At 42.4% G+C, this 13,482-nt stretch overlaps 1 protein-coding gene across 4 annotated transcripts in view; it reads right to left on the reverse strand.

The window, feature by feature from the left end:
• The window catches only part of LRCH1 (leucine rich repeats and calponin homology domain containing 1), a 323,294-nt gene that overhangs the window by 134,282 nt on the left and 175,530 nt on the right, over window positions 1–13,482 (reverse strand). For all 4 annotated transcript variants that reach the window (XM_073580257.1, XM_073580255.1, XM_073580256.1 and 1 more), the window contains exons 5-6: window positions 12,026–12,162; window positions 934–1,064 (exon numbers count right to left, since the gene is read on the reverse strand). In XM_073580257.1, coding sequence (XP_073436358.1) covers window positions 934–1,064; window positions 12,026–12,162 — 268 coding nt within the window. The remainder of the gene's footprint in view (window positions 1–933; window positions 1,065–12,025; window positions 12,163–13,482) is intronic.

Genomic DNA, 13,482 nt, shown 5'->3' on the forward strand with positions numbered 1-13,482 from the left:
TTGAAAACTGATAGCCCTGTCTTAAGGGCCCGTTACACACAGCGATCTCACAGGCGAGATCGCTGATTTTGTGACACATCAGCGATCTCTCCAGCGAGATCGCTGTGTGTGACATCCAGCAGCGATCAGCCCCCCGCGGGATATCGCTGATCATGCTGGATCGTCCTGGCCCGTTTTTTCATCGCTGGTCTCCCGCTGGCCAGCGCGCATCGCTGCGTGTGGCAGCGGGAGCCAGCGATGAGCGATGCTGCACGCTGGTTACCAACGTAAACATCGGGTTTCTAAGGGCCGCGGGGCCCCTATGGTTACCTGGGTTACCTATGGGTCAGGCAGCACAAAATCATTGGACAGGTTCATTTAAGATTGCGTTCATGTGAAAATCGCGACAAACAGTGTGTTTTTTTGTTATGGCAGTGGCAAAAAAATGTACTGGAGCCACAATGTGTGAAGGCAGCCAAAGTTGGAGCAGTAACACAAATAAAATAATTAAAGCAAATTGCCTTATTTTAACACATTTCCCATATTTTCAGGCCTTAATGGCGATTTCCACCTTTGGGAACAATTTTTAAGTTAAATGTATGTAATTGGAGCTAAAAATAATGCAATTTGGTGTCATTAAAAGTGTTGCACTTTTGCCTTATATAACCTCTGCGTTGCACTGTCTATAGCTGGCTGCTGAATGAGTAAACTGAGATTCGATCAGTGAGCTCCTTCTGACAGACTTTTTGATTTGTCATTTTCTGACCTGCTCTAAGCTGATTTATGAACCCAGACCACATCATAGCTGAATAAGCCTTGAAACAAAGAACTTATAAATAATTGTTGTGACAAACTAATTTGATTTGTGTGAATCAATCTTTGGTTGTAAAGATGTATCATACTGAAAATACTGTATACAGCTATCACGTGTGGAAATATACCATGGTGCATTACCTTTCCTCAGCATGTTGCTGCAGAATAGGCCTCTCAATGGCATGAAGATAAAACGCATCTCCTGTCTTCTCCATGTGACACGCTTGTATACTTAAATATTTGAATATATGTATTTTTCCTTTAATACAAATCTAGAAAAGATTAAGTGATTAATAAGACTCTGAAGTAGCACAGGTAAGTCAGGTTACGAAGGATAACAGTTCACTTCCACCTATGTGTTTGGTTAGAAACATAAGGGATATAAGTAACACGGCACTCAAAAATTCTGAATGTTGGTGCTCAAGTCGAGTATCCAACCCATGAAATCAATAAAGTAATAAACTTGGCACTCAGTATGTGAAAAACAGTTCCTTTTATATTCTTGGTCCATCCAGACACATATATTTGAACGTTTTCGGTCCCAACATTGGACCTTCATCAGAATATTCTTGTTACTAGAAAAAAAGATTTCTTGTGGTAATATCCAAATAGGAGAAACAGAGTATCCACAGGAGGACAAAAATTGCAGGCTAGATGACATGTAAGAATGAAAGTGACATCTTAAAGGCAGTCCACGGATGCAACACTGTCCCTACTGTGAAACATGAAGGAGGCTCTGTTATGTTCTGGGGCTGCTTTGCTGCATCTGGCACAGGGTGTCTAGAATCTGTGCAGGGTACAATGAAATCTCAAGACTATCAAGAGACTCTAGAGAGAAATGTGCTGCCCAGTGTCAGAAAGCTTGGTCTCAGTCGCAGGTCGTGGGTCTTGCAACAGGATAATGACCCAAAACACACAGCTAAAAACACCCAAGAATTGCTAAGAGGAAAACATTGTACTATTCTGGAGTGGCCTTCTATAAGCCCTGACCTAAATCCTATTGAGCAACTGTGGAAAGAGCTGGAACATGCTGTCAGGAAAAGGCGACCTTCAAACACGAGACAACTGGAGCAGTATGCTCTTGAGGAGTGGGCCAAAATACTTGTCAAGAGGTGCAGAAGTCTCATTGACAGTTACAGGAATCGTTTGATTGCAGTGATTGCCTCAAAAGGTTGTACAACAAAATATTAAGTTAAGGGCACCAGCATTACTGCCCAGGCCTATTTTATGAGTTATATTTTTTAAAACATTCTATGGAAGCATGGTAGAAATGTTTGACTTCCATTTGTTCATTTTCATAGATTTTTTATTTATTATTACTTTTGTCAGATTCAAGATATTTCTTTGACCATTGTGGGTTTTTCTGTCATTAAACGAGGGGTTCCAACAATTTTGACCACGTGTGTACTTAACTCAGCTACACCACGGGACTCTGCTACATTGCTTCACGGAGCCTCCTGGTCTACTCTGCTCATTCATTACTGCGCTTATTCTCTTTTTGCCACCATGTGTCTACAGCCTCCGTAGTTCCAACCAGCCCACCCTTCTGGGCCTGTAATCACTCCATGCTCTATTCCAGCTGCTCTTCTATAACAAGAAACGCCTGATCCATCTCACAAGATGCCTTTCCATTAGCAAATTTGCTAACAAATATCTGTTGCCCCTTACTAAATGTTATAAAGTCTAAGGCAAATGCTCTATCCAGATCTGCCATTTAAATGCTGCATATTAGGATTATATGGACTAAACTTTATGTAAGAAAGCAGAACTTTCTTTTTATATGATCCAGCTAAAATTAAAAAAAAAATGACTGTGAAATCTCAGTCTCAGGGTTTACTTATACGTAGTGACAGTGATTAAATCAACAGCGGGATGTCATCCTTATATTATATAGTGCTATTAAGACATAATAAACCAGTCTGAGTCACTATATCACTCCTTATGAGGAGAAAACAAGGGGCCTGAAATGAGCAAAATGATACACTTGATTCATTTACTGATAACTTATACATCATAATAATCTCTTATGTCTAATGGGGTCTCTAGCCCGATGCATTTGTTTTACCTAATATCCTTTTGTGCAATTCTGTGTACTAATAAAGATTGTAACTGATATTTTCCTAATTTTTGGTCATTGTGCTTATTTCTGGCCCCTTGTGTTCGCCTCACAAGGAGTGATAGAGTGACTCAGACTGGTTTAGTGTGGGAAGAAAGCAGCGTTTTACAGTAAAAACAACATGAATGAGATTTTGAAAATCCAATTTCCACTATGCATTTTTTTATTTGCATTTTTTTGACCTGTGGTGCTTTTTTTTAATTTTATATTTTTCAAAAATGCAGAAAGTCAATTCTTTCAGAATTTTTACTGCACTAGAGATGATTGAATCTTATAAAACGTGAATTTTCCAGCTACAGAAGATTTTTCCCCCAAAATTTGATTTGTGGTGAAGTCTTTTAGGACTCGTTCCAATTCCTTTCAACCTCTCCATATATATAGCTGTGTGTCAATGGATGGTAACCGCTCTTCACGGCTATTTTGATATTCACGCTATCTGTAAAGTAAATTCAGAATGTTTATGTCTTTCTCTGCCTACGACTATCGCTAAGCCATGAGCTGTAACATTCTCTTACAAACAGGGCCGGTTTTAGGCACAGTGGGGCCCTAGGCAAAGTTAAAAATGGGGCCCCAAATGCTAACATAGTGCACATCACACCGAAGCATTTCTGTTGTATTTACATGCGCGGAGTTCAGGACGCTAAATGAGTGTGATCAACAATATTGAAATCGTTCAATACTTGTTTCCCGGCCTCGTTCCACCATCTGAGAAAGAATGATGGGGACAGAGCAATCACTAATGGATCAATCTATCACCATACAGTATCATGTTATCAGCAGCACATCTACAGTTTACACCCCATAGTCCTCCATATAATATAATGTGCCCCATAGTCCTCCATATTGTATAATACACTCCCTATAGTCCTCCATACAATATAATGTGCCCCATAGTCCTCCATATAGTATAATACACTCCTCAGTCCTCCATATAGTATATTACACTCCCTATAGTCCTCCATATAGTATAATATACTCCTCATAGCCCTCCAAATATATTAATATACACTGCTGCTCAGTCCTCCATATAGTATAATACACTCCTCAGTCCTCCATATAGTATATTACACTCCCTATAGTCCTCCATATAGTATAATACACTCCTCATAGCCCTCCAGATATATTAATATACACTGCTCAGTCCTCCATATTGTATAATACACTCCTCACAGTGCTCCATATAGTATAATGCATCGCCATAGTCATCCATGTAGTACAATTCACTTCCCATAGTATAATGCACCCCTTAGTTCTTCATATAATGTATTCCCCATAGTCCTCGATACAGTATATTGCAGCCCACATATAGTATAATGCAGCCCCGCCATACAATATAATGTAACACCCATATAATATAATGCAGCCCCCCTCTTATAGTATAATGCAGCCACCCCTTAGAGCATAATGCAGCTACCCCACAGAGTATAATGCAGCCACTCCACAGAATATAATGTAACCCCCCCATAGAATATAACGCAGCCACTCCATAGAATATATGGCAACCCCTTCATAGAGTATAATGCAGCCCCTTATATAGTATAATGTAGCCCTCCCCATATAGTATAATGCAGCCCCCATAGAATATAACGTAGCCCCCTCATAAAGTATAATAAAGCCACCATACAATATAATCTAGCCCCCCATAGAATATAATGCAGTCCCCCTTAGAATACAATGTAGCCCTCCTCATATAGCATAATGCAGCCCCCATAGAATATAATGTAGCCCCTTCATAAAGTATAATAAAGCCACCATACAATATAATCTAGCCCCTCATAGAATATAATGCAGTCCCCATAGAATACAAAGTAGCCTCCTCATATAGTATAATGTAGCCCCCTCATAGAGTATGATGCAATCACCCCCCATAGACTATAATAAATATAATACAGCCCCCCATAGAATATAATGTAGCCCCAAATAGAATATAATACAGCCCACCTCCCCATAGAATATAATGTAACCCCTCATATTACATAACACAACCTCCCCCATAGAATATAATGTAAAGTTTACCCCCTTGGTATACAACACAGACACATAGTATATAGCCCAGCATCACATGGTTTATAGCACAGCACCACATGGTATATAGCTCAGCCCCACACAGTATATAGCAAAGCACCACACGGTATATAGCACAGCCCCACATGGTATATAGCACAGCCCACCATGGTATTTAGCCCAGCATGGTATATAGCCCAGCACAACATGGTATATAACCCAGCACCACATGGTATATAGCCCAGCATGGTATATAGCCCAGCACCACATGGTATATAGTCCAGCACCACATGGTATACAGCCCAGCATGGTATATATTCCAGCACCACATGGTATATAGCCCAGCACAGCACATGGTATATAGCCCAGCATGGTATATAGCCCAGCACACCACATGGTATATAGCCCAGCACCACATGGTATATAGCCTAGCATAGTATATAGTCGCCCCAAACCCCCGAATGGCCCCACAGTCCAGTACTCACACAGATGTATTAAAAAAAAAAAAAAAAACACTCCTCACCTTCTCCTCGTGCCCGCACTGCTCCCGGCTCCTGTCTCCTGCTCTGCTTGGTAAACTGTGTGTGCTCGATGATGTCATCGCGCACCCGATGTGTCAGAGGCAGAGCGGGGAATGATGGGAGAGGGAGCGTCAACTGACGCTCTCTCCCCCATCATTGCTTTGAACTGTACCAGTGTCTATGACGCCGGTACAGTTCAATGCGGCAACGGGGGGGAGTCAGTGCTGTGGGCAGGCGGGCCCCCGTGCCTCACAGGGGCCCCATAGCAGCTGTGCGATGTGCCGCTAGCTGGGGGGCCCTGGGAAAGCGGGGGCCCTAGGCAGCTGCCTGGTCTGCCTGCACCTAACATCGGCCCTGCTTACTAAACAAATAGCACCCTAAATGATTGCTGAGCTGCATTCCCTGCTTCAGCTTTTATATAGGATTTGAGAAGCTGTGCTATAGAATGTGTTATTCTAGGGGATGTGAGCAGCTCTTCTTCTTCTGAGCTTCTCTGTCAATGGGAAGTGACTGCAATATCATGCTGATTTGACTCCATGCAAATAGGATAGGGTTAGACAACCAATTTTCTCTCATTCGCCAAAATTGGTCCGCTTATGATAACCACACTCTGATCCTATTTTCTTGGGCGTGCAAAAGAAAAAAAAATCTCTATTTTATCAATTTATGTGTCCATAAAGATCAGGCCACACTCGGATGTCATCCGAGTGCGATACAATTATTTCCGTGGACCCATAGACATGAATGGGTGAATGCCATGCAATTATTGGAGGCAACTGTGGCATGCTGTGTGTACGGATCCATAGGATAAAACGACAGATCGCACACGTCCGAATATTACAGTCATGTGCACAAGCCTTTAAAAAGTGTGAAGCCAGCTGTCAATCAGCGTACTGTCGACAGTCGTGCTCCCTCAACAGAGCAGAGTGGAAGAGAAGCTATTGCTTTGCTGACATGATGTCAGCAGGAGCCGCTGAATTGCCATTAGTAGGCTCTGCGCCAGCTGGGCACAAAAGGCAGGTAGGTAGCAGCTACCTGCCTGTTACTTCTAAGACCTGTAGTAAAAAGTGTAGTAAAAAGTGCTGGCTGGAAAAACACAGCATGAAATAAGTGCGTTTCTGATGCAGATTTAAAATTGCTTCAGATATGCAAGGAGAATATAAGCAACGTGATTAATTGAGTCTGGACAGGAGTCTTTTATAAAGGGGACTATGTAAGACAGCTGTCTCTAATGCATGTAACGAGTTGATTAGGCGCATCCAAGGCCTTTTTCACATTTCCGTTTTTTTACGGTAGTCCAAATCCGGGAGAACGTTTCCGTTGTTGCACAAACGGATGCCAACGGATCCGTTTTTTGATGGATCCGCTTTATCAGGTATTGCTGGAAAGAACACGAGTCTGGAATATAGGGGAGAGAGAGAATTTTCTGCCGCCAGAACGGAATTTTGGGTTAAATTTCTGGCAAGGAAATTCTCAGTGTAAAAAAGCGGATCCGTTACCGGATTCCGTCAATTAACGGTTGGCAACGGATCCGCCGCCCATAGGCGACCATTATAACGATTGGCGGATTTTGACTGATGTCAAAAAACGGAAATGTGAAACAGGCTTTACCTGTGGTAAGAAAGCCTTCAATCACCTCTACTTCTGGTGCATGCACAGTGTACCAATAAAGCTGCCTACTTTATGTAACATTTGAACAGCGTGACTTCAGCAAAGCTCAGCCCATCAATCAAACCCTGGTGGGTGCAATTAGAGAAAGGGTCCTCAAACTACGGCCCGTGGGCCACATGCTGCCCGCCCAGGACTTTTATCTGGCCCCTGCACTGCAGTTCAATGCCGGCGGGCCCTGTAATCGCGGGCGGAACGACAAGGCCGTGAAGAAAAACGTTGCGCAGCCCTCCGTATGCAGCACACACAGACGACATGATTGTCATCACGCCGCCTGCGCGGCCTGATAGCGTCACGCCGCCTGTGCCAGAAGAAGACAGAGTCGAGTGGGTGCCTCTTCAGAGCAGCAGGGGACATAGGTGAGTACTGGTATTTTTTATTTATTTTTTTTTTATCGCCGGCTCCTATTGGGGACCTGTGCTGCTTATTGGGGACATTTACCTGCTTATTGGGGACCTGTCCTGCCTATTGGGGACATTTACTTACCTACTGGGGACATTTACCTGCCTATTGGGGACTCTCGCACCACACCAGTCTGAGCCTGAGGTAAAAGTGGAGTTCCACCAATATGGGCACTGGCAAGGCTGCATTGATGGGCACTGATCAGACTGCATTCATGGGCAGTGCAGTCTGTATGTCTCTGTGTGGGCAATTTTATTGGTAGTATATTGTTTTTGCAGCGAAGTGTAGGATATTCAAAGAACCCATTGAAAAATTGTTAAGTTTGTTGATTTAACTTTACTTCATTTTAAATATTGTATTTGTTCCTGTTTTGTTGTTTTACTTCAAAATAAGATACGGACTGTGCAGTGTGCATAGGAATTTGATCATAGTTTTTTTTTAAACTATACTGTCCAAAAAAATAAAGGGAACACTATTCTATTTGCAACAGGCTGTGTGTGTTACCTTTATTTTTTTGAGCAGTATATATTCCGGCCAGGCTCGGAATGGCCCATAGGGTAACAGGGGAATCCTCCGGTGGGCCCCTGTGCAGATTAGAGCCCCCAACCCCACTGCATGGGCAGTACTTGGCATAATTCACTTACTTCACTCTTTACAAAGAAAAACCATCATCTCATCATTCATTAACCAAACTACCCAGTTTATTATTATATAGAGATACAGGTAAATTTGTGAACCAGGGTAGTGTAATATTTCTATTCAGGTAAAAAGTGGGCCCCCCAAAGTCAATGTTACTGGTGGGCCCTTGGCACCCCAGTCCGACACTGATTCCGGCCCTCCAATGGTCTGAAAGACCGTGATCTGGCCCCCTGTTTAAAAAGTTTGAGGACCCCTGGATTAGAGGATCAAACACTTGACTGTTCCCGGATTCAGCGCTACCCACTTGATTGAGGTCAAGTAATTTAAGAACCACATTCAAAAATAATTATTTAATAAAGGCATAGTATGTTTAGCGCGATATATTAAGGGGATACATGGCCTAGTACAAGACTGGTAACGGTTTCTGAGACATAACAACATTACAGGTATGCACAGAAACAAGAATAATAATTTGCAACAAAAGAATACAAAAATTGCATTTGTATACCTGTACATTAATTTAATACTAAAGGTGTGCGGACCCTCTTCTTTCTTTATTGTAGTATATATCGGGGGGTGGCCCCATCATGGGCTCAGCACCCTTATCCACCCATCTTTCCCATACAAGGTTTCAATTACGAGCTACGCCTGGTTTCCTTTACCACCCTCCTTATTCAGAAGAGGTCTGGTTTGGTACATGGAGAGGTAGGACATATAGTGGTTAGGGATCATCCATATTGAAAGGTACACCTTAATGTGGTTCGGTGGCTTTCGTGCTCTTTTGATCAAAAGACGTTGAATAAGTACCTTATGTTTTTAACATTTACAGCAATATTGGAGCCCATATATTCATTAGTCGCAGTAAGCTGACGCGAATATATATGTCACTATATTGCGACATTACAAAAACAAAACTCAACCTCGTGGTTTGTTACTCTTTATTTGTGATTACCGTATATACTTGTGTATAAGTCGATCCAAGTATAAGCTGAAACACCTAATTTTGTCACGAAAAACTGGGAAAACTTATTGACTCGAGTATAAGTATATGCATTGTCCCCTAATCCCTATTCTGGTATGCATGGTTCCTCATCCCAATCCTTGTATGCATGGCTCCTTATTCCCTTCCTTGTCTATATGGCTCCTTATTCCCATTCTTGTCTGCATGGAACCTCATCCCTATTCTTGTATGCATGGCTCCCCCGTTGCTGTCCTTGTATGCATGATTCCTCAGCCCTATCCTTGTATGCATGGCTCCTTATCCCTATCCTTGCATGCATGGCTCTTTATCCCTACTTATCCCTATCCTGGTATGCATGGCTCCTCAGCCCTATCCTTGTATGTATGGCTCCTCATCCCTATCCTTGTATGCATGGCTCCTCATCCCTATCCTTGTATGCATGGCTCCTCATCCCTATCCTTGTATGTGTGGCCCCCATGAGAAAAGCATAACAAAAACATCCTATTTACCTTCCCTGCGGGCCCTCGCAGCATCTTGTTCCGGTGCCAGCAGCTCCTGCGGCCAGGCAATCACATGTCCCAGCTCATTAAGGGAATGAATATTCACTCCATACCTATGGGAGTGGAGAGAGGTGAATATTCATTACCTTAATAAGCGAGCACCCATGCTAGCCCGGCCACTGCTGGAAGCCGGCGACTCCGGCTGTAACTGTGCGCACTATAAGAGAAATGAATATTCATTTCTCTTTAGCAGCGTGCACAGTTACAGCCGCAGCCGTCGGCTCCGGCCTTCTGTGACCGGCTGCTCTGCAGCTCCCCCTCCCCCGTCGGTTTCTGAGACAATGACTCATGTATAATCCGAGGGTAGGCGTTTTCAGCACAAAAAATGGGCTGAAAAACTCAGCTTGTACACGAGTATATACAGTACGATACTTGGTTTAGAAGCCTAAAAGCTTCTGTATTTGACGCAATCCACTTCTTGCACTACACATCTCTCCCACATAAGACTTTCCTCCTGTTCTTTCCGTTAACCAGAGGGGATTGGATTTTGTTTCTTTGCTTTGATCTGCAGGTTTTGTTTTCATAATCTCATTTGTTCTAAAAAAAGAATACATTTCTATTATGGAAGCAACAGCTTCTAAGTTCTTTAGCCAGTGCACCTGCACAGAACGCCACTACTTTAGATTAAAATGACTATGAATGTAAAAGTGAAAGCCTTCTACTCAAAAATGTGCACTTCAACCAATAAATAATATGTTTACATTTAATTCTGCTTTGGTACATTGTAGTGATTGAAAAGTACAACAATTAAATGGCATAAGACTTTTTTGGCATCATCATTTAAGGGGGTGTCCAGAAGGCTCAGGGTGGTTTATAGAATAAAAGGAGCACTGATAACATTATGACACTTACGGGTCCCTACTGGTCTCTCCCTACTGGCTCCCTCTCAACACACACAATGTGTGCTCATCCAATCACTGACTGAGGCAGGTCCCATATGAGCCAGTGATTGGTTGAATTGGACACATATGTGAGAGAGGAAGACAAGATGTGTGGCACCCTGTACTATAGGGAGAAGCAGATACCCCCATGTTCAGAGTACGCAATGTCACACAGGCTGGAAATAAACACCAGGCTGCATATTAGACAGGTTTATAGAGGCATTCTAGCTACAGACAGAACTTTACCTAGTGATGTATCATATTTTAAAATAAATAATTGGGAAACCCCTTACAGCACCTTATGACAATCAGTAGTAGACTTAATTTTATAAATATGATCTTGTTACCAGACAAACTACTTTAAGAAATATCACCTATTAGATAATCAACATGTGCTATTGTGGAGATTTAAAGTATCAATGGTATGCAAAAGAAGTAAAAGCTAAAGGGGAACTGCAGTTGGAAGAAGTTACCACTAGTGATGAGCGAGTATACTCGTTGCTCGGGTTTTCCCGAGCATGCTTGGGTGATCTCTGAGCATTTTGGTGTGCTCGGAGATTTAGTGTTTGTCGACGCAGCAGCATGATTTGTGGCTGCTAGACAGAATGAATACATATGTGGAATTCCTAACAAACAGGCATTCCCCACATGTATTCAGGCTGTCTAGCCGCATCGACAAACACTAAATCTCAGAGCACGCCAAAATACTCGGAGATCACCCAAGCATGCTTGGGAAAACTCGAGCAACGAGTATATTCACTCATCACTAGTTACTACTTATCCAAAGTTATGTGATAACTTTTAGATCGGTGTTGGTCCGATTGCTAGGACCCCAATGATCCCCAGAAAAGGGCACTTTCATCCTCATTTTTTATGGGACTGCAGGATCGCTGTATTCAGATTTCTCTAGCACCCAATATGATATGGATGTGGAGCAGTCCAGCATGAGCACTTCCACTCCATTCTAAATGGGATGAAAGTGCATCATTTTGAGAATTGATGGGGGTGCTAGAGATTGGATCCCAACCGTTCAAGAAGTTATCACCTATCCAAAGGATTACGTGATAACTTCCATCTACTGGGATCAAAGGGGTAACGTTTCCTCTTGTGGAAAGTGACAAGCCAGGCCTGGCATGTCAGAGTGAAGAGACTTATACGCCATGCATGCACCTCTGGAGAAATTAAATATGCAAATTGTCTTTTCAGAATAGAGGACTAGAACTCGAGTGCCACCTATTGGAAGTAGCAATCCTAAAAGTCAGTATTGAGCTTTGCCATATTTATCCTAAGTCTACTGGAACACCACTGTAAGAAAATGTATACATTTGCTTATTTCTCACAGGATAAAGATAATGTCTTACTGCATGGTAAACACAGCTTGTATTTCTCAACTGTTCACAGGACAATTACGATGGTTCAATTAACAAAAATATCTAAATAAAGGTATAGTATAAAAATCAGGCAATAATAGAAACACTCACCTGTGCAGGTGGAGACTGTAGTGGGTTATTCTCAAGTACTAATACTTGTAATTGCACCATTTTTCTAAAACAAAGTGGTAGTATCAGGATTTTATTGCAGGAAAAATCTAGTTTTACCAAGGGAAGATCTACTATTTCTGCAAATAAGAATATATACTTAATTAGCACCACAAGATGGTAAAGAGACTTGTAAGTTAGCGAGCCAATAAACAACACTGCTTGAAACACAGCAATATAATGTAAAGTCAGTTTCATAGCTTCTGTGCTGGTAAACTATAATTTTTAATAGTTAGGAATACTTTATTAAGATTAATTTTCTCAGGCTGCACAGCAAAGGGGTTGTGCTAGACTATGAGCTGATTGTGGAGATGGAGGGGAGTCTGGGGGTCCACAACTTCTGTAAAGTTAGGCTTCTTATTTTGCTTTAATTATTATTATTTATTATTATAGCGCCATTTATTCCATGGTGCTTTACATGTAAAATGGGGGCATACATAATAAAAAACAACTACAATAATCTTAAGCAATACAAGCCACCAACTGGTATAGGAAGAGAGAGGACCCTGCCCGCGAGGGTTCGCAGTCTACAAGGGATGGGTGAGGTGAGAGATGGTCGTGCAGCAGTATGGTGGAACGAGGGTTACTGCAGGTTGTAGAATTGTTGAAAGAGGTGGGTCTTCAGGTTCCTTTTGAAGCTTTCAACGGTAGGTGAGAATTAGATAGGTTGAGGTAGTGAGTTCCATAGTAGGGTGGATGCATGGGAGAAATCTTGTATGTGATTGTGGGTAGAGGAGATAAGAGGGGAGTAGAGAAGGAAATCTTGTGAGGATCGGAGGTTGCGTGCAGGTAAATACCAGGAGACAAGGTCACAGATGTATGGAGGAGACAGGTTCAGGATGGCTTTGTATGCCATGGTTAAGGTTTTGAACTGGAGTTTCTGGGTAATTGGGAGCCAGCAAAGGGATTGACAGAGAGGAGAGGCTGGGAAATAGTGGGGGACAGGTGGATTAGTCGGGTAGCAGAGTTTAGGATAGATTGGAGGGGTGCAAGAGTGTTAGAGGGGAGGCCACACAGCAGGATGTTGCAGTAGTTGAGGCGGGAGATGATGAAGGCATGCACTAGTGTTTTTGCAGATTCTTGATTAAGGAATGTGCGGATCCGGGAAATATTTTTGAGTTGGAGTCGGCAGGAAATGGAAAGGGTTTTGTGTGGTTTGAAGGAGAAATTACAGTCCAGGGTTATTCCGAGACAGAGAGCTTGCGAGACTAGCGAGAGTGAGCAGCCATTCCCTTTAATGGATAGGTCTGTTGGGGGACGGGTTGAGTGAGTATTTTCCCTTTCCTCATTTTCTCTTCCATATTTACTATGGAATGTTCCTGGTTTAAAGTAAGAGCTTTGTTTTATACTGTACTGCAGCAATATTATTATAATGCTTCTTTCTTGTATTTCACCAAATT

Source organism: Dendrobates tinctorius, unplaced genomic scaffold, assembly GCF_039654945.1.
Source record: "Dendrobates tinctorius isolate UK_male_01 unplaced genomic scaffold, ASM3965494v1 ptg000064l, whole genome shotgun sequence".
NCBI lineage: Eukaryota > Metazoa > Chordata > Amphibia > Anura > Dendrobatidae > Dendrobates > Dendrobates tinctorius.